We start from the raw sequence: 21,360 nt of genomic DNA on the forward strand, positions 1-21,360 counted from the left end.
TGCTGCACGCCTGGTCTCTAGAAGCTTCCTTCTAGAGGTTGTCTTGAGCTCGGCCCTGAGTTTGGCTACTGCGTGTGAAGTAAGTGTGTAGATGTGTGAGCTTCGCAGCATGAAGGGCAGAGGCCCACGATCTTTTTTTGGCGGCAGGATTCCAGCTCAGCTTCCTTGGCTCGGAGGTAAAGCAGAGGGGACAACGGGCAGTAAAATTTCAACTTTATTTAGCCAATGTGTTCAATTCCAATATTATGGTAGAAATGCCTTCAGAGTGGGCGTTTCACTCAGCCCCAGTGTCCTTGGCTGACTCCCAGTGTGGGAATCAAGGGTCCCAGTTCTGCCTCACAGGCCACAGGCCGTGCTGGAAAGGAGTCCAGCAGCCACAGAGTGTGTGCCCACAGCCAGCTGGTCGGGAGTCCTGGCTTGAGGAGAGTGAGAGCTGTCCAGCCTGGCCTGGGCCGGGCAGCCAGCCACTGTCTCTTCTCTGCTCGTGGGGACCCACCCTCTCTGTAAGCCCCCAGGTTAGCTGAAAGCTACGAAAGGCCACGCTGATGTGGCAACACTAGTACAAGGTGTAGAGACTGACCATATACAGCCCAGACCCGCCACTTCCTACACAGCGCAGGAGCAAGTGTCAGGGAGGCCTTCCACGGTGGAACAATTGCCTTGACTCAAGAAACGTCTAGAAGACGAAAGGTCTCCCAGATGAAATCTGAAGTGACAGCAGAAACCTCTCTAACAGGGAAGACATTACCAGTGTGAGATTCCCCAAACAGTTCAGCGAGCACTTGGGACAAAATACAAATACAAAAAAGGACATCACCAATTTAGAAAAAGAAAAAGAAAAAGAAAAAGGTAGATCTTCAAGATGGGCTGGAGAGATCTCTCCCCACTGAAAAGCAAGAGACAGGGTTAAGTGTACGCTAGATGAATGTGGCTTCAAAAAAGTTCCCTGGGTTCTGATGACTCTCCGTCCTTGGGTGAGGCTCAGGCTCCGGAGACGTGGGCTGCTGGGAGCATGGCCCACCGAGGTTAGGGTTTGGGTGCCCATGGCTTCTGCACTACAGTTCATCCTTCACAGCTCTATCATCGTCTTCCTCCATGTCTGGCTCCAAAGCTTCCTCTAGGTCGAGGTCCTGGATGCAGGAAGAAGGGTCTGTTAAGAGCTGAGGCTGCAGTGGCGGCTCACAGGTTGAGAGGCCCTGAGTCCAGTTCCCGGCAACCACACGGCAGCCCATCTGTCCTGGGACTTGACACTCTCTTCTGGCGTGCGGGTGTACATGCACGGAGAGCTCTCACGTAAGCCGCAAAGCGGCTGCCCTCAGTGAGACAGGCCCCCAGTAAGGACTGGCAGGCCATAAGGGACAGGCCACCATCACCAGCTCCTGTTTGATGGAGGTTCTGAGTGTGCTAAGAAATGAACTTTCTGTATGTAAGGCAAGACATGGAATGGCTTCCACAGTCATGAAGCCCAGCTACGCCCTCACAACCTACAACCGGCCACGGAATTTGGAAGCTGGAGTCCAGCCCTGGCAGGGACAAGTTCAAGCAGAGGGTCTGCTGGTCACTTTCCAGGCAACGGAGGCAGCCTCCTCCTTTCTAGCCAGTCCCCTGTGGGGAGGACCACAGACGCTCGCTCCACATGTGCTCAAGCCCCACCTGCCGAACCCTGACCCGCCTCTGCTCCCTCGTGTCAGCAATGCCGGGCGACTGCCACAAGCTGACCTCTCTAGCGTCAGAGCTCCTGAGAGGCAGCCCACGACCAGTCAGTCTAGGGCCAACAGAGCATCCCACAGAGAACCAATGTGTGGCGGCCATGGAGCAAAAAGGCAGTGGGCTCTAAGTTTAAGCCCAAGTCAGCAGGGCGGGCAGAGGTGTCTCGTGCCTTAATCCCAGCATTCGGGGAGTGAAGGCTGGTGGATCTCTGAGTTCAAGGCCAGTCTGGTCTACAGAGAAAGTTCCAGGACAGCTGGGCTGTTGTTACACAGAGAAACCCCATCTTGGATAGAAAACAAAAGCTAGCAGGGAGGACCCTGCGGAATGATATGAAAGGTCCCTTTAAAGCCCCACATTAAGCTAAGTGGTACACACAGAGCACGTCCCTCAGATCAAAGGCCAAGTCTCAGGCCACGGGCCTAGGACACATGACGGTACCCACCACGTGGCCACCAAAGGTCTCATGTCAAGGCCTGTGCTGCCAGGCCCTTCCACAAGGACCCCGAAACGAACACACTCACATCGTCGTCGCCTGCTCCATCCTGGCCACCACTGTCCAGGAATTTCTTAAAGCCATCTAGCGTCCGCTCACCGTTGTAGTCAATGACCTGTAGGAAATGAGCAGAGAGGGTAGAAGTAGGCCCGACAGCAGCTTCCACCCCGCACAGAGCTGCCGGCCACCAGCCCGGCTGAGCCCCGGAAAGGAGCGCACCGTTCTGTCCGGGCTTGCTGGGAAGAACTTCAGCGTGGGGAAGCTGTGCACTTTGACTGCTTCCACCTCATTGGCTGTTGAGTCCATCTTGGCAATGACGATGTTCTCATGGTCCTTGTATGTCTCGCCCAGTTTATCCCAAATGGGGGCTAGCTGCTTGCAGTGACCACACCAAGGGGCATCTGAAAGAGGGCAGTGTAAGGGTCCACCCTGGACAGAGCTCGCTACACATGTCTGCACTGTGTGATGTAACTTGTAAGCCCCCTGCCCCTACAGGGACCAAGCTGGGAAGCCAGAGACCCTCACTCACAGAATTCAACAAACACGTTCTTTTTCTCATCAAAAGCAACCTCTTCGAAGTTTTTCCCAACCAGCACTTTCACTGGCTGCTTGTCCCAGTCTTCAGGCAGCTCCTGGCTCATCAGGTGGGGCTAGCGAAGAGAGAGAGCACTGTCAGGCACAGCGCAGCCCACACTCTAATCCTGGCACAGCGAGATATGCCTGTCCTCCAGAAACCACCAGAGCTGATGTTGGCCATCTAGTGATTGAGAGGGCTGAGTCTTCAGGTCCTGGTAGCCTTGAAGCTACCCCGGCGGCATGGCTAGTCTGGTACAGCAGGGCGGAGTTTGTCTATGGGGCCCGCAAGGGCAAGACAAGAACTGGGAACTCAATCAACACAGGCGCTGTGCTGAGAACCCCATGCTAATGCTGCCAGCCTCCGGAGGGCGCTGCAGGAGGCACTAGATCCCACGGGCACACCCTACTCTGCAAGCTCCACGGGGGTCACCACAACCCAGGCCCAACCCACACCTTGATCTTGCCCTCCAGGAAGTGGTGGCAGAACTCTGTGATCTTCTCAGCCGTCAGCTCATCTGACTCTGGTTTGTACTTGGTCATCTCCTCCTCAAGGGTGATAAGCCGAACAGCAGGACACTCCTCCTTCTTCAGGCCAAAGAACTCAAGGATGCGCTGGTTGTCAGCGTGGTCGCTGTCGATGAAGATGAACAGGATCTTGGGGAAGAAAAGGCACATTCAGACGGCACCTGGACACACGCTCACACCCCTGGGACAGCTGTGCACACCTTGAATCTGGGGCTGCCCAGGGAGCAGGTGACAGGCGGGCCCGGTGGACACCCTTACACAGACCCGTGAAGAGCACTGCAGAGGACTGGGCAGGCTCCCAGCACCTATGAGAGAACCCCGTGCCCTGAGCTGGCCCACCTTGCCCTTGAAGCCCTCAGCCGCTTTCTTGAAGTTGCTCAACTTGCCATCGTAGTCAGACACACTCTTGGGCAGGAACAGCAGAATGTGTGTCTTGATTTCACCTCCAAAAATCTTAGGAGCTGTCTGTGGGACAAATAGCAATTACCGGGTCTGAGCCATGAGTAGTGCTTGGACTATTCTTCCGCTGGCCCCAGGGTCCCCACCACTCTGCCTTCAGGAGGCCCACCTGCTCAGTGAACTCAATGACCAACGGCAGCTGGTTGTGCTTGATGAAGTCCAGCAGCTTCTCCTTGGTGACCTCACCCTCAAAGTTGTTGCGGCCTTCATCAAACTATGGACAGAGAGAAAGAGAGATGTGAGCTTCCGCTGTGGCCAGGGAGCCTCAAAGGACAGACAAGACTTGTCCCCCAAAGGCCTAGACCAAGTACCACCACCCTGCAGCCAGCAACAAGTGGTCACAAACTGGAGGCTCGCAGCCCCTTTGCTGCTGGCTGAATAGCACAGGCGAGAGGTAAGGTCGTCTCTGGAGGCCAAGGCAGCAGACATTATTGCAGCTGTAGCGTGCACTTGCTGAGTGCAGAGAAAGGAGCCATTTCCATTTCAGAAACAGTATCAGAGCCTGACCCTTCTAGGGATAGGGTCAGCGTGGGGTCAATAGCGGCAAAAGGGATCCAGACCATCCCAGAGCATCTGCTAGATAAAGCTACTTTACAGAAAAACAAAGATGGCTGGAGAAATGGCTCCATGGTTAAGAGCACTGGCTGAGCCTGGTCTACAGAGTAAGTTCCAGGATACTCAGGGCTGCACAGAGAAACCCTGTCTCAACAACCAAAAAACAGAAGAAAGGAAGGAAGGAAGAAAGAAGGAAGCTGGCTGATGACAATTCTAACAATGTAAATACTCCAGGATTAGTTGTTACATTGTATGGTTCAGGTGATGACAAGGAGGAAAGCCTATTCACATTTTCCAATCTCAGTATGTATGTAAACCTTGGCCAGCCTAAAACTTCCAATACAGACCAGGCTGGCCTCAGTCTACCACACCATGCCCAGCTTTTATGGTTTGGTTTTTTTGTTTGTTATTTCTTGAGATAGGGTCTTATCCTATACTCCAGCTGACCTCAAACTCGTGATCCTCCTGCCTCAGCTGAGTGCTAAGAGTACAGACATGTAGCACCATGCCCAGTCTATTCCAAACACTTCTGAGCCAAGACACTTGGATCCAAGATGTGATGAGCTGACTGTTCTTTTCTTCCTGTCCAGCTTCTACTATACTTCAGAAAAGGTGGCTAATAGCTGGGCGTGGTGGTACATACCTTTGATCCCAGCACTCAGGATGCAGAGGCAGGAGGATCTTCATGAGTTCAAGGCCAGCCTGGTCTACAAAGCGCCAGGGCTATTATCACACACACAAAAAAACCCTGTCTCGAAAAAAAAAAAAAAAAGAAAAGAAAAATGAGGAGGTAGTTAAGAGTATGAGCTGGTCTTTCAGAGGAGCATAGCAACGTTCCCAGCAGCCACGTCAGGCATTTCACAGTTGCCTGTAACTCTAGTTCCGGGGGATCCAAAGCCCTCTTCTGTACTTTTATACACACACGCATGTAACAAATACACACATAATTAAAAACCTTAAAAAAGCTGGGCAGTGGTGGCCCGGACCTTTAATCCCAACACTCAGGAAGCAGACAGGTGATCTCTAAGCTGCAGGCAAGCCTGATCTACAGAATGAGCTCCAGGGTAGCCAGGGCTACACAGAGACCCCACCTAGGGGTGGGGATGGGATGGGGGAGAAGCAGGTTACAGCCAGGGAGCTTACTGAGATGGGTACTCTGCTGGAGCCTCCAGGCACAGGCTATGCTAGCTTCTCACCAGCCACAGTGGTGAGAAGACCAAATGTCATTTGGAAAATGAGTTGGTCCAGGGTTCCATCAGACACCCTCAGGGGTGATGCTGAGTCACCATCGCCACCAAGGCTCCTCCTATTGTGGAACAGCGCCACCTCCTTCCACCTCCACCAAGGGGGCAAACAGACGTGACCACCTGGTCTGAAGTGCTATCTTCTTGGCAACACAGCCCCACAGTATTTGCCCCGTGGACCACAACTCTCTGACGGCAGCCCCAACGGGCCATGACAGACATCATGACAACAGCCTGGGCGGGCCGCCCTGGTTCCTGAGCTCTGTCCTCAGTCTAGGTTGCATGGCACCCTCCAGGCAGAACAAAGCCAAGTAGCAGCCGGCTTCACCTCACTGGGAAACTCTCTGGCCCTGCTGGTCTGCCTAGAGAGCTCCCTGGGGCAGAGAGGGAAACCCAGCTCATTCAGTGGAAGTAGGGCTCATATCCTAGAGGCAGGGAACAAGAGGCCAACCTGGGCAGCAGGCTCGAGAAAACAAACACACAAAACAACAAAAAACAAAGCCACTGGTGTGCTTGTACATTCAGGATCAGGAGTTCAAGGGCAGCCTCAGCTACAGAATTCAAAACTACCCTGGGCTACAGGACAGCCTGCCTGGAAGAAAAAAAATTAATAAAAATAAAGGGCTGGAGAAATGGCTCAGTGGTTAAGAACACTGGCTGCTTTTCCAGAGGACCCAAGTTCAAGCTCCAGCACCCACAATTATCTGTAACTCCAGTCCCAGGGGATCTGACGCCCCCTTTGGCTTCTGCAAATGTGTACAGCACACTACACACACACACACACACACACGTGGGCAGAATACTCATACACATAAATCAGAATGGTTTATTTAAAAAAAAAAAAAAACCACCAAAGAACCAAACAATACCCTGTGCTCCCTGAACACAGCCTGAACACAGGGCATACTAGTCTTTGAAAGTAAAAGCAACCAAGACTTTGTCATTAAGACCTCACCCGGCATCTCTCACATCTCTAGTCAGGCATCTTGTTAAAATTTTCTTACACAATGGAATAGTAACTCAGCAATTAAAACCAAGGAAGTCATGAAATTTGCAGGTAAATGGTGGGAACTAGAAAAGATCATCCTGAATGAGGTATCCCAGAAGCAGAAAGACACACATGGTATATACTCACTTATAAGTGGATATTAGACATATAATATAGGATAAACATACTAAAATTTGTACACCCAAAGAAGCTAAGCAAGGAGGACCCGGGGTAAGATGGTCAATCCTCTTCAGAAAGGCAAAGAAGATGGACATCAGAAGATGGACAAAACAGGGAACAGGACAGGAGCCTACCACAGAGGGCCTCTGAAAGACTCTACCCTGCAGGGTATCAAAGCAGATGCTAAGACTCATAGCCAAACATTGCGCAGAGTGCAGGGAATCATGAAAGAAGGGGGAGATAGAAATACCTGGAGGGTACAGGAGCTCCACAAGGAGAGCAACAAAACCAAAATATCTGGACACAGGGGTGTTTTCTGAGACTGATAATCCAACCAAGGACCATTCATGGAGACAACCTAGAACCCCTGCACAGATGTAGCCCATGGCAGTTCAGTGTCCAAGTGAGTTCCCTAGTAATGGGAACAGGGACTGTCTCTGACACGAACTCAATGGCTGGCTCTTTGATCATCTCCCGGAGTGGGGAGCAGCCTTACCAGGTCACAGAGGAAGATAATGCAGCCACACCTGATGAGACCTCATAGACTAGGATAAGAAGGAAGGGGAGGAGGACCTCCCCTATCAGTGGACTTGGGGAGGAGCATGGGTGGAGAAGGTGGGAGGGAGGGTGGACCTGGGAGGGGAAGGAGGGAGCTACAGGTGGGATACAAAGTGAATAAACTATAACTAATAAAAATAAATAAACAAATATAAAGAATCACACACAAATTTTTTTTTTTCTGGGCAAATGTGCCAAGACAACCGATAACTGAGGAAATTCTAGTCTCATTAGGTCCTCTAGTGGGTAAAGGGCACTGGACAAACACATTGATCTAAGCTGAGGGGCATTTGAGGGGCCCTGTTCCTGGGTTCAGATGTTACAGCCCTTGTCACAGTGCAGATGTGATTTTCAGGTTCCAGTGCATTCAACCTGGAGCTGGTGAAACCCTTTCAGAGACAGAAAAACCATGACATCAGGTGCTACACCAAGCAGATCCTCTCGCCTAGGCATACCTCTCCCGAGCAAGTCTATCATTCTTGTTTGCTCTGTGACATTCCTTCCGAAAGGGCTAGCACACCAAGATCTTATTCTCCTGTCCAGGTCTTCCATTCCCAGATGATTCCTTCAACGGACCTTTTCTCCCCCCTACACGTCATACCTGGGTGACATGAGTCTCTAAAGACCCCATCCTTTGTGTTGTTGTTGTTTTTTTTTCCCACACAGGGTCTTTCTGTGTAGCCTTGGCTGTCCTGGAACTTACTCTGCAGAGCAGCTAGCCTCAAACTTAAGAGACCTGTTTGCCTTTGCCGCCTGAGTGCTGGGATTAAAGTCCTGTGCCCTCACTGCCCAACTACATCCTCATCTTGGCACAGCTGGGCTGCAAAAGCATCACCCTGCCTCTTGGGACAAAAGACAAAGCAGCCCACAGCCCCATCAGCAACGCCACAGTCTGCTTCGTCCCCGCCACAGGGACACAGCAAGAACACTCAGCGTCTAGAGAAGACGACGACGACAGGGCTCTACAGGAGCTCAGATGGGGGGGTCTGCAGGGGCTGAGGGTGGGGTAGGGCTCAGGGGTCACACATCCAAAGCTGGGGTTCCAGAGCCCTTGTTTAGGAGAAAGTCCTAGCAATAGGTTCCTTGGCACTGAGGATTGGTTGTTCTTCCAGAGGTCCTGGGTTCAATTCCTAACAACCACATGGCAGCTCACAACTGTCTGTAACTCCATTTCCAGGGGATCTGACACCCTCTCGTTAATGCACATAAAGCATGTGGCTCAGATCTGTAATTTCAGCACTTGAGAGATAGAGGCAGGTTGAAGGCCACCCTGGGTTACAGAGTAAGTTCCAGCTGGCCAGAGCTACAGGGTAAGACCCTACCTTAAAAGGATAGGGAAGAGGGGGCTGGAGAGATGGTTCAGTGGTTAGTTAAGAGCATTGTCATTTGATTCCCAGCACCCACATGGGAGCTCACAACTGTCTGTAACTTCAGTTTCAAGGATCTGATACCCTCACACCAACCAATGAAGTAAAATTAATAAGTTTAAAAAGAAAGGGAAGAAGCTGGGCACAGTGGCACATGCCTGTAATCCCAGCACTCAGGGAAACAGGGCAGGCGTGAGTTCGAGGGCTCCAAAGTTGAGTCCAGTGTAGAGCCAAGGCTACACACAGAGAAACCCTGCCTTGGAAAAGAGAGCCAGAGGGGAAAGGAGACGGGAGGCTAGAGCAGGGGTGGGGAGAACGATTCCAAGAGCTGACTTGCTTACACCTTGCCATAGCCACCACCTCGTCCTTCAGGAGACTCCGTGCTGGCAATCCGGGAAGCTGGTCCAAAGGCCACAGTGTGAAGTGGCTGCCATACCACAATGCCAAAAACATTCAGCTTTGATCACTGTCCACACCATCAGCCCAGCTTGGCCCTTCCCTGTAGAAGCAGGCAACACCACCCTCTGCAGACCAACATCTGTACTGCCCTGCACACAGCTGCCGAAGGGCCACTCACCTTCTTAAAGAGGACCACCCCATCCTTGTCCAGCTGGTACTTGGAGAACACACCACTGCTAGATGTGATTCCAAAAGGTATGTCATCAATAGCTTCCGCTGCCAGCAAGAACTGCTTGGCAGGGTCTGACTCTACGTCCTGGAAGAGAAAGGGAAAGCACAGGTGGCCACACACCCCAAGCCTGCACACCGCCCCTAAGGAACAGAGGACCACGGGACTCTACCTTGAAAAAACCGATGACCACGACATCGCTGGAGCCCACCAAGGACTCTGCAGCTGCTGAGTCAGACAGGGCTGTGGCAGCAGGGCCCGTGCGCTTCTTCAGCCAGTTCACAATGTCATCAGCTTCCCTGCCAGCTACACCCAAACAAATGCAAGTTCCCGTGAGACAGGGCATCACCCACCCTGCCAGCTATCTCTCTGCAGGTCTGCCCAGGAGGCGCAGGATAGGTGCTCACTGAGAAGAGTGCTCACCCCTGGAAAGCAGGGCTTGGTCACTAGCTGGTTCTCCCCAGTTTGTCTGCATTTTCTGCATGTCCCTGAACACTGAAGTACGGTGCTCTCACACCAGGCTACACCCTTGGATATGCGGTTAGTCAACCTCAGCACTAGATCTGCCACCCAAAACAGGCTTGACTTGACCCCGACACTGGAGGTGGGCCAGGTGTTCCTGCCTGGAGTTTGCCCTACCCACTTCCCAGATAGGTAAGAACTGGAACCAAAGTAACTCTGGTCATTAAAAAAAAAAAAAAAAAAAAATTTCCCCCCAGATAAGGGTTTCTCTGTGAATCCCTGGCTGTCCTGGAACTTGCTCTATAGAGCAGATGGCCTTGAACTCAGAGATCCATCTGCCTCTGTCCCTTGAGTGCTGGGGTTAAAGAAGTGTGCCACCACCTTCCAGGTAAAGAAACTTTTCTTTTCTTTTTTTTTAGTTAAGGGAGCTGGAGAAATGGTCCAGAGGTTAGGAGCACGGGTGCTCTTCCAGAGGTCCTGAGTTCAAGTCCCAGCAACCATATGGCGGCTCCCAACCATCTGTAATGAGGGGTCTGGTGCCCCCTTCTGGTGTGCAGGTGTACACGCAGATAGAAGACTATACACATAATAAATAAGTAAATCTTAAAAAATAGTAATACTGCTGACAAGAGAAGACCTGTGCGTGGTTGCCAGCATACACACTGGTCCGTCCCCCCCCCCGCCGTAGCTCTAGTTCTAGGGAACCCAAAGCTCTTTTGGCACAGAATGCACAAAATATACATATATACAAGTTTCAGGTGCACACGCACAAGCACACACAAAACAAGTAAACAAACATCACCATGCCCACTTAGGAGGTGGCAGAGACTGTCTCCAGGTCTCCATACACGCTACCGAAGCACTCTGCCAACCGAGGGGCACACTGTTCAGATGGGACCTTACTCTGTAGACCTGGACTGCTTAGATCCCACACTCTGCTCGCCTCAAACTCACAAGATACTCCTGCCTCTGCCTCCCCTGTGCTGGCCACATGCATGAGCCAACACATCACGTTCTGAACCAAGAACTTCATTTCGCTTTTGGAGACAGTTTCTCTGTGCAACTTTGGCTGTCCTGGAACTCACGATGTACACCAGGCTGGCTCAAACTCACAGAGATCCGCCCGCCTCTCTCAGCTTCCCCAGTGAGCCACCACAACCTGGCTGACCAGGAACTTTCTATTCCAAGAGTAAATTCATGTAAAAAGTAGAGATCATAGATGGTTTAGGGAGGTGACCAGAGTGGCTAACATTGAACATATATGTTAACATATGTGGTCACTCTGCAGTCTAGGCTGGCTTCAAACTCAGAGATCTACTGGCCTCTGCATCCCAAGTGCTGGGATTAAGGGTGTACACCAAAACACCAACTGAGGAGACTCAAGTCTTCTTTTGCTCTTAGCAGCCACTTGAATTGCTTACATCAAGGTCCAGCTTCCACGAAAACTGTTTTAGCAGTGGCTGGGGATGGTTGGGAGCTTGGATTTGGATTCTATCAGGAACAACTAGGATGTTGTGATTGTGAAAGGGTCCCAGAAGTCACCACCCACATGTCAAACACACCATCTAGAAGCACTGCATTTCTCAAAGCACCAATAGCTCAAAGCCCCGTGTGTTCAGAAAAGGACTTGCCTCCTCCTCCTCATTGGTTAATCCCCAGATAAGCCTCAGCCAACAGACTACTCATCACAGACAGACACTTCCTGTGAGGTACTCCAAAGAGGGAACTTTCTTTATAAATCCTCAGATCAAGAGTCAATATAGAACCCATTTGAGAACAGGGTTCGCTGAGCCTCTGAAAGGGTTCCCTATGCCTAAGACGTATTTCTGGTTAGCTCCAGAGCCTACCAAATCACTGCAGGGCAGTGCTGTGGTCACACCTGTGTATTCCTTTGGGGAAGCTGTGTCTCCGTTCTTGAAGAATTTGATCGTGGGGTAGCCACGAACACCATACTGCTGAGCCAGGTCAGATTCTTCTGTGGCGTCCACCTTTGCCAGTCGGATCTCAGAGCCTTCCGCCTTCAGTTTTGCAGCAGCTTTGGCATACTCAGGGGCCAGAGCTTTGCAGTGGCCACACCATGGGGCATCTGAAAAAGAAAGCAGGACACTGGAAGGCAGTCCTTGATCCAGGTCTGTTCTTCCCTTTCTACTTTGTACTTCCTTTCATAAAACCTTATCGGCATACCAAGATAACCCCTCTTAACGCATACATGAGACTGAGCTGATAGCTGGTGCTCTTAGGCAATATCAGGACAGAGGCCACGAGTGACAAACCAACCCCAGTCCCTACTTTGCCCTGTGACCACCAGCACAGCAAAACAATCCTGAGCTAGAACTTCCCATTGCCCCCCAGCAATCAGGGCCAGCGTATCCGTATGATTTCCCATTAAGGATCTAGGAAGGGTCAGAAGGTTGCTGGCTCAGCACTATACCTAGAAAGAATGTGCCCAGATGCCTGTCTGAAGCTATTCTTTCTAGTGTGGGAATGTGACAATCTGTCAAGGCAGCCTGGCAGCTGTGTTGGAACCCACATACTTGTAAACAGAAGTAAAGGCTTAGGATTTGGCCTGTTTCCCTGTGAGACAGAGCAGATTACAGGTAGGGTGGGCATAGTAAACATGGTTGGACTTGCTCTATCGGGATTGTTACTGCTCACACGGCCCATTCTGTTTCCCCAGCTAGCAGAAGGATCTGGCCATGTGGACGTCGGGCACAAAGACACCTTCCTGATTCTCAGCCCCGCAGTCACCCTCAAGGAGCCCTGAACACAACGACTTCCACTTTGGCTAGGAAGGATGCTATCTGGAAGAGAAGCTGACAGTAGGTGCTGCCCGCGAGGCGCAGCCCGGGACCGGCCAGCCCATGCACCACCGGGCAAGCCGGGAGCTGCAGGCCACCGCACTCGAGAGGGACCGCGCGCCCAGGCCAGCGCTGGCTGCCGCCAAGGGCGGCCGGAGCTGCGGGCTGCGGACCAGGGGCCCTGCCCGCCCGCCCAGGCCCGCGGCGCACTCACAGAACTCCACCAGCAGGTAGTTGTGCGCCGCCAGCGCCTCCTCGAAGTTGCTCTTCTTCAGCACCAGGACGTTGTCCTCCTCCTCCGGGACGTCGGCGCCCACCCTGGCCGCCCAGGCCAGGGCCAGGCACAGCAAAGCACGGCTCAGCATGTCGGACGACGGCAGCGGGCGGGGCGGTTGGGTTGGCGCCGCCGGGACAGCCGAGGCGACGAGAGCGCGCGTCGGTCCGGACCTCGCCTTTATAAATCCTGGGCCAGGAGCGCGCCCACACCTCCCCCTCGCCGCGCGCAGCCGCCGCCGCGCGCATGCGCCCGCGGAGCCCTCTGATTGGCCGAGGAGCCGAGAGGCCCGCCCTCGCCGTGCGAAGACTGGACACCCACTCAAGGCTCGGCCACGAAGTGGGAAGAAAGAAAAACGCCGGAGTCCTTCCAGTTCTTGCCTAGGATAGGCCGGAGTGCGCGCGCGCTCACACACACACTATGTTCCCCAGCCTCTGATTGGCTAGCGGGGGCCAACTTTCTCTTTCTGGACTTCTGACTGGAGACTTTTCCCACGCCTTCCGCGCGTCTGGAATGGCTGCTGCTCCTGATTGGCCGAGAGAAGCGGCCGTGTGGTTTCTGATTGGCCGGGAGGTGCGGCCGCGTGGCTCCTGATTGGCTGCGAAATGCGCGCACCCTGCGTGTTTCTCGGTCGAACGTGGCAGTGGGCGGATTCCTGGGCCCTTGGGCGGAGCTACGCCTGCGCCTCCGAAGCCACTCGTGTTGCATTCTGACTGGACAGCGTTTCCGTGCTGGCTCCGCCCCTGGGTCCCCCTCCCGGAAACCAGGTGATGCAATTTCCCGTGCGCGTGCAGGCCGTGCAGCCGCTGCCCGGGGAGCGCGGCGTGGCCCGGTCCCTCCTTCGCTGGGCTGCGGCTGCCGCCAGCAGCCGGTGCGCGTGCAGTTCCAGCCAGGTGTCCCACAGGCTGCGCGCCTTTCTCGGCTCCTGTTGTCGCTCCTCGGTTGTCCGAGGCTCGCGCCCGCGGCATGCGGCGCCCTAGACCGCTGCTGGGTTGCGTGCGCGCCGGACTTCGGATACCCGTTGGTGAAGTGAAAAGTGCAGTTCCTCGGCAGACTGTACACCGACTACGTGTTGAGATGGCGTCTCTGTGCGTTGGCTTGAGTAATGACAACTGTGGCTTCTGTAAACCAACCTTCAGCTTACATACAGGATTCACATTTTATTTCCGTTGGGCTTCCTAGTCCACACTCAGCATCTACTTTGTGTTTCCATTCCTCACTTGCTGGAAACAAGGCGTACACAGGCTGGCTTCGAACTTGAAGAAATACTTGAAGATCTGCCCCAACTTCCTGAGTGCGAGCAATCCCTGGCAATTTCGGTTCACCTTTCCATTTCTTTACTTCTCAACGCCTGTCCTCAGACTTCTGCCAGCCACCTCCCCCTCAGCTCAGCGCACTCACTCTCGCGGCCTTCCCTTTTTTCACTTCTCGTTCCACATGCACACAAAGTGAAGTGAAACACTCCCATATTAAGTATATACATTGACTAATCCACTGCACTTAGAAAGTTCTGAGGCATTGTAAATGAGAACGTGTCACCTTTTCTCCAGGTAAGAGCGAGCTTCTTACCTCAGACCAAATCCTCTGTTCCCCAGCCCCATTCAACGTAGGAGGAATGACAGTGAGGTACTGGTTGTGCCCACTGGGAAATCATGTGTCCACAGGGCTCCTTTACAGGACTAAGAGGCCCATGGACGGGTGGCCAGCAGCTGGGCTAGGTGCTTGTTCTTTTCTCTGCCTATCTGAAGTGCCTGTACCCATTCCTGCTCTTGGGTATGATGACTTTCTTCAGTTCTGCTGCTGTCTCCGGAGTTTCTGTGGTTGCCGTGACCTGTTTGGAGCTAAGAGCAGAGAGTTAGCCAGTCTATGGTGGCACACCTTTAATCCCAGGGGGTTAGAGGCATGTGGATCTCCGAGTTTGAAGCCAGCCTGGTCTACAGACCGAGTTCCAGAAAAGTCAGGGCTAACATAAACTTGGCTAGGGTAGTGTTTTCTCGTACCCAGCACTTTAGAGAGGCAGGTGAATTAGTTCTTTCTGTCTTGTTTCTCTCTTTTTCTCCTATATTGTCTTGAAACTCACTGTGTAGACCAGCCTCTGCTTCCTAAATTTCTGGGATTACAGGTATGATCCACCACACCTGGTGAGAACCAGGAACTGAAAGGTTCAGGAATTCGGTAGCCAAATAGGAGGGGTGGGATGCTCTGTCTATGGAAGGAAAAGAGCAGGGGGATATGACTATGATAATTTAAAGACAACTTGCTTTCAGAACATAGAGTTAAAAAAAAAAAAAAAGAATGGACCAAGTAAGGAAAGAGCATTCCAGATGCAGAGACTGAAATAGATAAGGCAGGTCTCAGCTGCCTCTGCCTGCCTGTGGTAGACACAGGATGGATAGGGCTGCTGGCATTGTGTGAACAGAGGGGCCGGCCCTAAAGCATTGCTCCTGCATGATCACAGAATCCTGGACTGGTGTGTGACTTTCTGTACTAAGAACCAGAACCTTGACAGAACAGAGCATCAGATCCCATTACAGATGGTTGTGAGCCACCATGTGGGTGCTGGGAATTGAACTCAGGACCTCTGGAAGAGCAGCCAGTGCTCTTAACCGCTGAGCCATCTCTCCAGCCCTGCATTGTGAGTTCTTGAGAAGCCAGAGAGAGGCCTGAAATCCTGGGGCCCTCTGGGTTTGTCAAGTGGCCAGATAATATACAGGTAGTATGTCCCAACCCAAGAATGAAGATCATCTGAACATCTGTGGGCCACAGCCTTGAGGGCCAAGCTGGTGACTTGCTTCTGTTTCTCCAGCTGCCTTCTAAAAGCAGCTGCTGTTGCCAAAAAGAACGGTAGTTCAGACACCCTAGTGTTAAGGTCCTGCAAGACCCATGTGGGCTGTAACGTCTTTTTCTGGCCATCAGAAATGCATCAGAATATCCTTCAGGAAGGAGTCTCACTCAGAAGGTGCTCACTGACTACAGGTTGAGTTAGCGGTTGTTTGAAATATTACTACTAGTTCTCAGAACCAAGCAACTCCTTTTCAGCTGGCAGGACGGTGAACAGCACTTGATGGCTACGGTTGACAAGGTCTGTGCTGGGGGTGAACGAAAAGTGCTAGTGACAATGAAGTGGGGTGCAGGGCGATGGCACACTAGCCCACAGTATAGGAGCTTTGGTACAGGAGTGTGGTGGGCATGGAGAAGGTTCTTTTAAGTCAAAATAGCTGATTACTTAGACATGGCTTGGGAGCTGACCGCTCATCAACTGGTACTACCTACACCCCACCACCTTCCTCAGGAAAGGACGCCTGTCTGCAGGTAGCTGTGGAGCTAAGCCTGGGAGTCACGGGCAGAGAGAAGTTGGTGGGGAGGGCCCTACACCTTGCTGCTGAGAGAAAGAGGCCAGGCCTTGGAAAACTACACCACAGGAACAGGTTGGGGCGAATGAGCTAGGAACTGGTCCGACTTAGGACCTAAGAAACACGTCATGCTCTTTATGAGGCCACCCTGAGTTAACCCACACTGGGAGGAGCCAGTGCAAAGTCCGAGTTGTTGGCAGTTTGCTTGCACACCTGGCATTCAGGGGCTGAGTTCACACTTAACCCAGCATAGTAAGATTAAGTTCCTTTGTCAGGGTGAGCTTCAGAAGCCCGTTTGATAAACAGAATTGCTGACAGCACATAAGAAAACTTTTAAGAATGAGCTAGGAGAGTTTATTTGCTGGCCCTTGGTCTGGGACTGCAAAACTTTGGGTGTAGAGGGAGTTTAATCCAGCAACATGGCTACTCTAGCTGGAATACAGACACGCCCTTAGTACACACCTTTAATCCCAAAACAATGAAGTTAAAGTTAGTTTGTAGAAGGAAGCACCCATGTTTGAGAGAGATGTCTGAGAGGCAAAGTGATGAATCAGAGAAAGATTTGACAGAGTAAGATAGGCCCAGCTCTCAAAGAACAGGGGAGGAAAGATTTAAGAGTGCAACCCAGAGAGAGAAAAGGAGGAAGCAGTTTTACAGACAGGATGAAAAGAGAACAAACTAGGCACAGGTGAAGACAGAATGAGTCAGAGAATGAGGAGCTGGAAGGTTAGAAGAGATTGCTAGAGTTAGTTTGAAGCCAAGCAGAAAAGCCAGAATCAAGCCAACTCAATCAGAACCCGAGATGAATGAGCTACCCAGAGTTCAGAAAGAGCTAGAAAGGGCAAGTTTATTCATCAGGAAGTCTCAGAGGCTGAACACATTCTAGGCCTAGATTAGATTGTATGGAGGCTAGAAGCTTCCAGGACTAGGCCTAGGTAAGCAGGGATGAGCCAGTAAGCTTTCGAGAGGACAACTACATCAGGCAAATAGAGACTTTCACATTTGGAAAGGGCCTCACTCTGCTCATGCCTGCTTGTCTGTTGGGGCCATGACCAGTTCTGGGAGGCTCAGGACAATTTGGCTGCCTACTGCAAGGAGCTGCTATTATCAGGTTAGTGTTGTACAGAAGGTTGGCTCTGGGGTCTGCTCATCTGGCACTCCCATGGACCTAGTTCAAATGGCTGACTTGGCCTGATTTATGGTCAGCCATCAGCAACAAGACAAAAAGGCATCTTCTGAGCAGCTCTGGGAAAGGTTCAATCCACTATCCAGCATTGCTGGACCCCAAAGGCAAGAATGGGAAGATCCATGGAAGTAGCTGAGCACTACCAGCTGCAGGAATGGTACAGCCACTTTACTGAACAGCTTAACCAGAGGGTGGCTCTCAAAGCTACCAGAAGGCCAGAAAGGGGGGTTTCTGTATGGACTCTGTATTTTTCAGTCATTGTATACCCATCCCTAAAGTAGGTGGGTCTTTCAGGTTGCAAGATGCCTTTGGATGTGCTCAGAGGCAGACAAGTGCCTGTGCCTCCCTCCAGTCACTGCAGAGGGCTACACAGGAGCTAATGCCACCCCTGCTAAAGTATAGTGTCCTTTCAAGGTTCCCCTGCAAGATTCCACACAGTTCAGCAGTCCTGGCCCTTCTACTTGGCCTGTAGCTGCCCCAGCATACTTCCTGTTCCAGCAAGGCTTGCTAACAGACCTTCCTGCATAGCTGTGCAGACCCAGATCAGTTTCTCAAGGTTCTGGTTCTTCCAGCAGGGCCCCCATCCTGTAGTTCAGACATCTCCTGTGACATGAACCAAACGAACACACCCACAGATGCCATGTACAGCCCAATGCTGTGACCCTTAATGTACCATCCCAACTGCCAGAAAAGACCTAGATATATGAGCCATGTCACCTTTGGGCCTGGGGTTTTATATTGACATCTCTACAGGAAGTCAGTAGCAAAGACGAAACAGAGCTGTTGACAGCAGGCAACCTCTTATCGGGGCATGTGGCCCGAGGGATCTACACTGGATTCTTGCCATTCCCTCCACCCAACACAAGTAGCATAAACCACACCATCCCAGACTCCTTCAGGGGCATTTATTTCCCAGTCGGAAGAAAAGCACGGACAGGCTCCTCTGCCTGTTGAGGCCTGGGCCTGGCAGACACCACACGGGGACTGGGGATGGGGAGGGGAGGCACAGGAGACAGCTCCCAACTGTGTGAACTTGGTCCCACATTTGTCCTGGCTGGGTCCAGGGAGGGCCTGCCCAGGGGTGGTGGCACCAAGAACCAGGGCAGAGGCATCAGGCCAGCTGGCCCAAATGGAGGCAATAAATACTGACAGGCCAGGCACGAGATTCAGGCCACAGGGCCCAGGTGAGACAAGTAAGGCTCGGCTGGCTTTGTCCCTAGGGGCTCTCTGTGGGGACAGGGGCTGAGTGCTGCCTACAAGGACAGAGAAGGCAGAAGAATGAGGCGCCCCATCCTGCCTCCTGGATGGGGCCGGAGGCATTGAGTTTTGGCAATTGACCCTTCCCTAGCTACTGGGGCCACCCCAACCCTGACCACGGGGAGGGGCAGAGCTGGCCAGGCCGGCAGGAAGCAACAGCAGCACACCCCAGGCCTCCCTGGGCGGGTCACCAGGATGGGGATGGCAGACAAGGCAAGGACAGGGAGACCACATGCTCATGCAGACAGGGAAGTTAAGAGTTAGCGACGGCCCCCAGTACACGTTCCACATGTTAAGGCATCATGGTTAGACAGTGACTGACAGAGATGGATGACCTGGCAAGGAGGGGGTGGGGCCAGAAGACAGACAGCCCAGCCCTTCCCCATGCTGAGCAACTTAGCTCAGCTGGAGCAGAGACAAGGTGGGCCGGGCAACCCAGACAGTGCTCCATTCCATTTTAGAAGCCAGGGCCTGAGGACAGGAAGACAGAGGGAACCTGGAGGACAGCAGATTGGAGGCCTGGGCTGAAGCCCCTCCCCCACTGCACAGGCAGAAGCAGCAATGTGACACTAGAGACCACAGGGGCCTGCGGGCAGGAGGTGGAAGAGGGGCAGACAGAAGAGCTGCCTGCCTAAGTGGACCAGGGAGGAATGGTGAGGGAGGGTCCTGTCAGCACTTTGGTTTGGGGTGGGTAGGGGGTTAGGGTGGGGCATGTCGGTCCTTCTGTCTGTCCGTCGCCCTGCCCGCCTCCCACTGGAGCTCAGTCCTTCCATTCCTTTTTGATGGTGAGATTCCACTCCCAGGACAGGTGGTCGGTCTTGTCATCGTCTGTGAAGCGGGACTTGATGTTGTAATTGCCCCGAGCAAGCATGCCTTTGGGGGCCTCCTCCATGGGCGTCAGGAACTCGTACTCCTCAGCCCTGGGCCCATAGCTACCGACCATATAGTCAGTCTTATCAACTGTGGAACAGAACACACATGGTTACATATAACTCGGGACTGTCTGAAGCTCACAGGCTTCCCACTCGACAGCCTCCTACTCACTTTTGACCCCTTTCCGGTATGTGTGCTGGATGTACTTCATGCCCGACACAATCTCTCTGTTCACCTATTGGGACAGAACCAGGTCAGCTGACACCCCCCACACTTTTGCCCTTCTGCCCCTCTCAAAGCTCCCACCTTACCCGGAAAGAGATTTTTATCCGGTACTCCACACCTTCCTTCAACACAAATGACTGTTTCTTGAAGCTCTCCAGATCCCCTGTATTGGAGAGGAGGCTCAGCAGATTGTTTGGAGGCTTCCACCCCACCCCCACACTCACTTTCCCTAGCCCCTTCCCTGACACAAAGCTCTGCCTCTGTGAGCACCTCGCTGCACTTCCCCTCGGCTCCACCAGAGGGCAGCATTGTAAACATTATTTTTAGGGGTAGCGGCACTATGCCAGCTGGCCCCACCCAGGGCCTCCAACACCCACTCACCTGTCAGGTCCAGTTCTAGAGGGCCTGGGGAGCTGCTGCACACCAAGGTCAGGCGAGTCACAATGACGTTAGGGACATTGGGGTCTGGAGAATGAGAGTTACAAGTCAGAACCCAATCCCTGCAGAGGATCAGGCTGGAAAGGGGGCAGGTGAGAGCCTAGCTCCAACCCACCCACCTGCAGAGACGGCCACTCGGCCCAGCAGGGCCTCCTTGTACTTTCGAAGGCTCTCATCATCCTTGTCCAGTTCTTGGATCTCCTGGATGCTCTTCTGGGCTGGGGGCTTGTAGTTGACAGAGTGCTCATCTTCCTCATTCTCTGCCGCTATCTGAGCAAGCTGCTCAGCAGTGGGTTCCTGTTCCGCCATGCTCACCTCTAGCCTGGGATACCTGTGGGCGGGGCACGGGCAGGATTGTGACAGCCTGGTCGCATCTCACCCCACAGAGACCCTGACACGTGCAGAACTTCCAGAAGAGACAGGAAACTGCTGCTACAGCCAAACTCAGGGGCAGTTTGCGAGGGCTACACCCTCAAGCAGCAAAATGGGACCACAATCTGTTCCTCAAAGCAAAATATCCTTCCTCCCATACAGAACAAGTGCCACAACGCTAAATCCCTGCGGTCCTGCTGCCGCCCCTAGCTACCCAGGCTCTAATCCCAAGACACGCTCACTGGGTTGGGTCATGGAGTAAGTTCTCCTAAAGATGCTCTCTGTGTCTTAGCCACGCGCAAGACAAGGCTCCGTTCCTGCCAGTGCAATACTGTCCCAAGCTCAACTCTGACAGCTTAAATTCCAAGAGCCCAAAGGGGAACCTAAATGTGCAAGTCCGTCTTCCCTGTGGCTGTCTGCGATTGCAACTTGGGAGCTGATGCACTGCTTGCAAATCTCAGGAACCTGTTTCTGGGCCTAACCCTAGACCGCCAGCGGTGGTGCAGAACCGATCCGGGCGGAAGCGCCTAGGTTCTTTCAGCTCCGCAGATCCCCAAATGTCTCCCAGAAACCCACTCGGACCCCTGAAGGCGACGCGCAGCGGGACAGCGCGGCCGTAGGGCCCCACGCCGTGGTCCGCCAGAGAAACAGACAAGGCGGCGGTCCGGCACCGGGAGGCTCCGGGCGACCCCGCCCGATGCCGCCAAGCGTGGCCGCGGGCGACAGCATCCAGGGCGCGGCCCGCACTTCCGCAGGGCCCGCAATCCGGGCGGGGCGGGGCCGCGCGACCGCAGTCCGGCCGCCCGCCGCCCGCCGCCCGCCGCCCGCGCGGCCGAGGC

At 53.1% G+C, this 21,360-nt stretch overlaps 2 protein-coding genes across 2 annotated transcripts in view; both read right to left on the bottom strand.

The window, feature by feature from the left end:
- Positions 1–201: 201 nt before the first annotated feature.
- On the bottom strand, positions 202–13,004 carry P4hb (prolyl 4-hydroxylase subunit beta). The gene is made up of 11 exons (XM_055592138.1): positions 12,758–13,004; positions 11,625–11,831; positions 9,456–9,589; positions 9,233–9,370; positions 3,873–3,977; positions 3,644–3,769; positions 3,233–3,433; positions 2,733–2,853; positions 2,423–2,604; positions 2,232–2,318; positions 202–1,130 (listed from the first exon to the last, which is right to left on the bottom strand). Exons 1-11 carry the CDS (start codon positions 12,906–12,908, stop codon positions 1,056–1,058), a joined length of 1,527 nt encoding a protein of 508 aa, XP_055448113.1. The 5' UTR covers positions 12,909–13,004; the 3' UTR covers positions 202–1,055.
- A 5,240-nt stretch (positions 13,005–18,244) lies between these two features.
- Positions 18,245–21,360, bottom strand: part of Arhgdia (Rho GDP dissociation inhibitor alpha) — a 3,699-nt gene continuing 583 nt past the window's right edge. The window contains exons 2-6 of the mRNA XM_055592608.1: positions 20,269–20,480; positions 20,093–20,176; positions 19,798–19,874; positions 19,658–19,721; positions 18,245–19,573 (exon numbers count right to left, since the gene is read on the bottom strand). Of these exons, the coding sequence (XP_055448583.1) occupies positions 19,374–19,573; positions 19,658–19,721; positions 19,798–19,874; positions 20,093–20,176; positions 20,269–20,458 (615 nt within the window). The 5' untranslated portion in view covers positions 20,459–20,480 and the 3' untranslated portion in view covers positions 18,245–19,373. The remainder of the gene's footprint in view (positions 19,574–19,657; positions 19,722–19,797; positions 19,875–20,092; positions 20,177–20,268; positions 20,481–21,360) is intronic.

The sequence above is a fragment of the Psammomys obesus genome, unplaced genomic scaffold (assembly GCF_907164565.1).
Source record: "Psammomys obesus unplaced genomic scaffold, mPsaObe1.curated_primary_1811, whole genome shotgun sequence".
Taxonomy (NCBI): domain Eukaryota; kingdom Metazoa; phylum Chordata; class Mammalia; order Rodentia; family Muridae; genus Psammomys; species Psammomys obesus.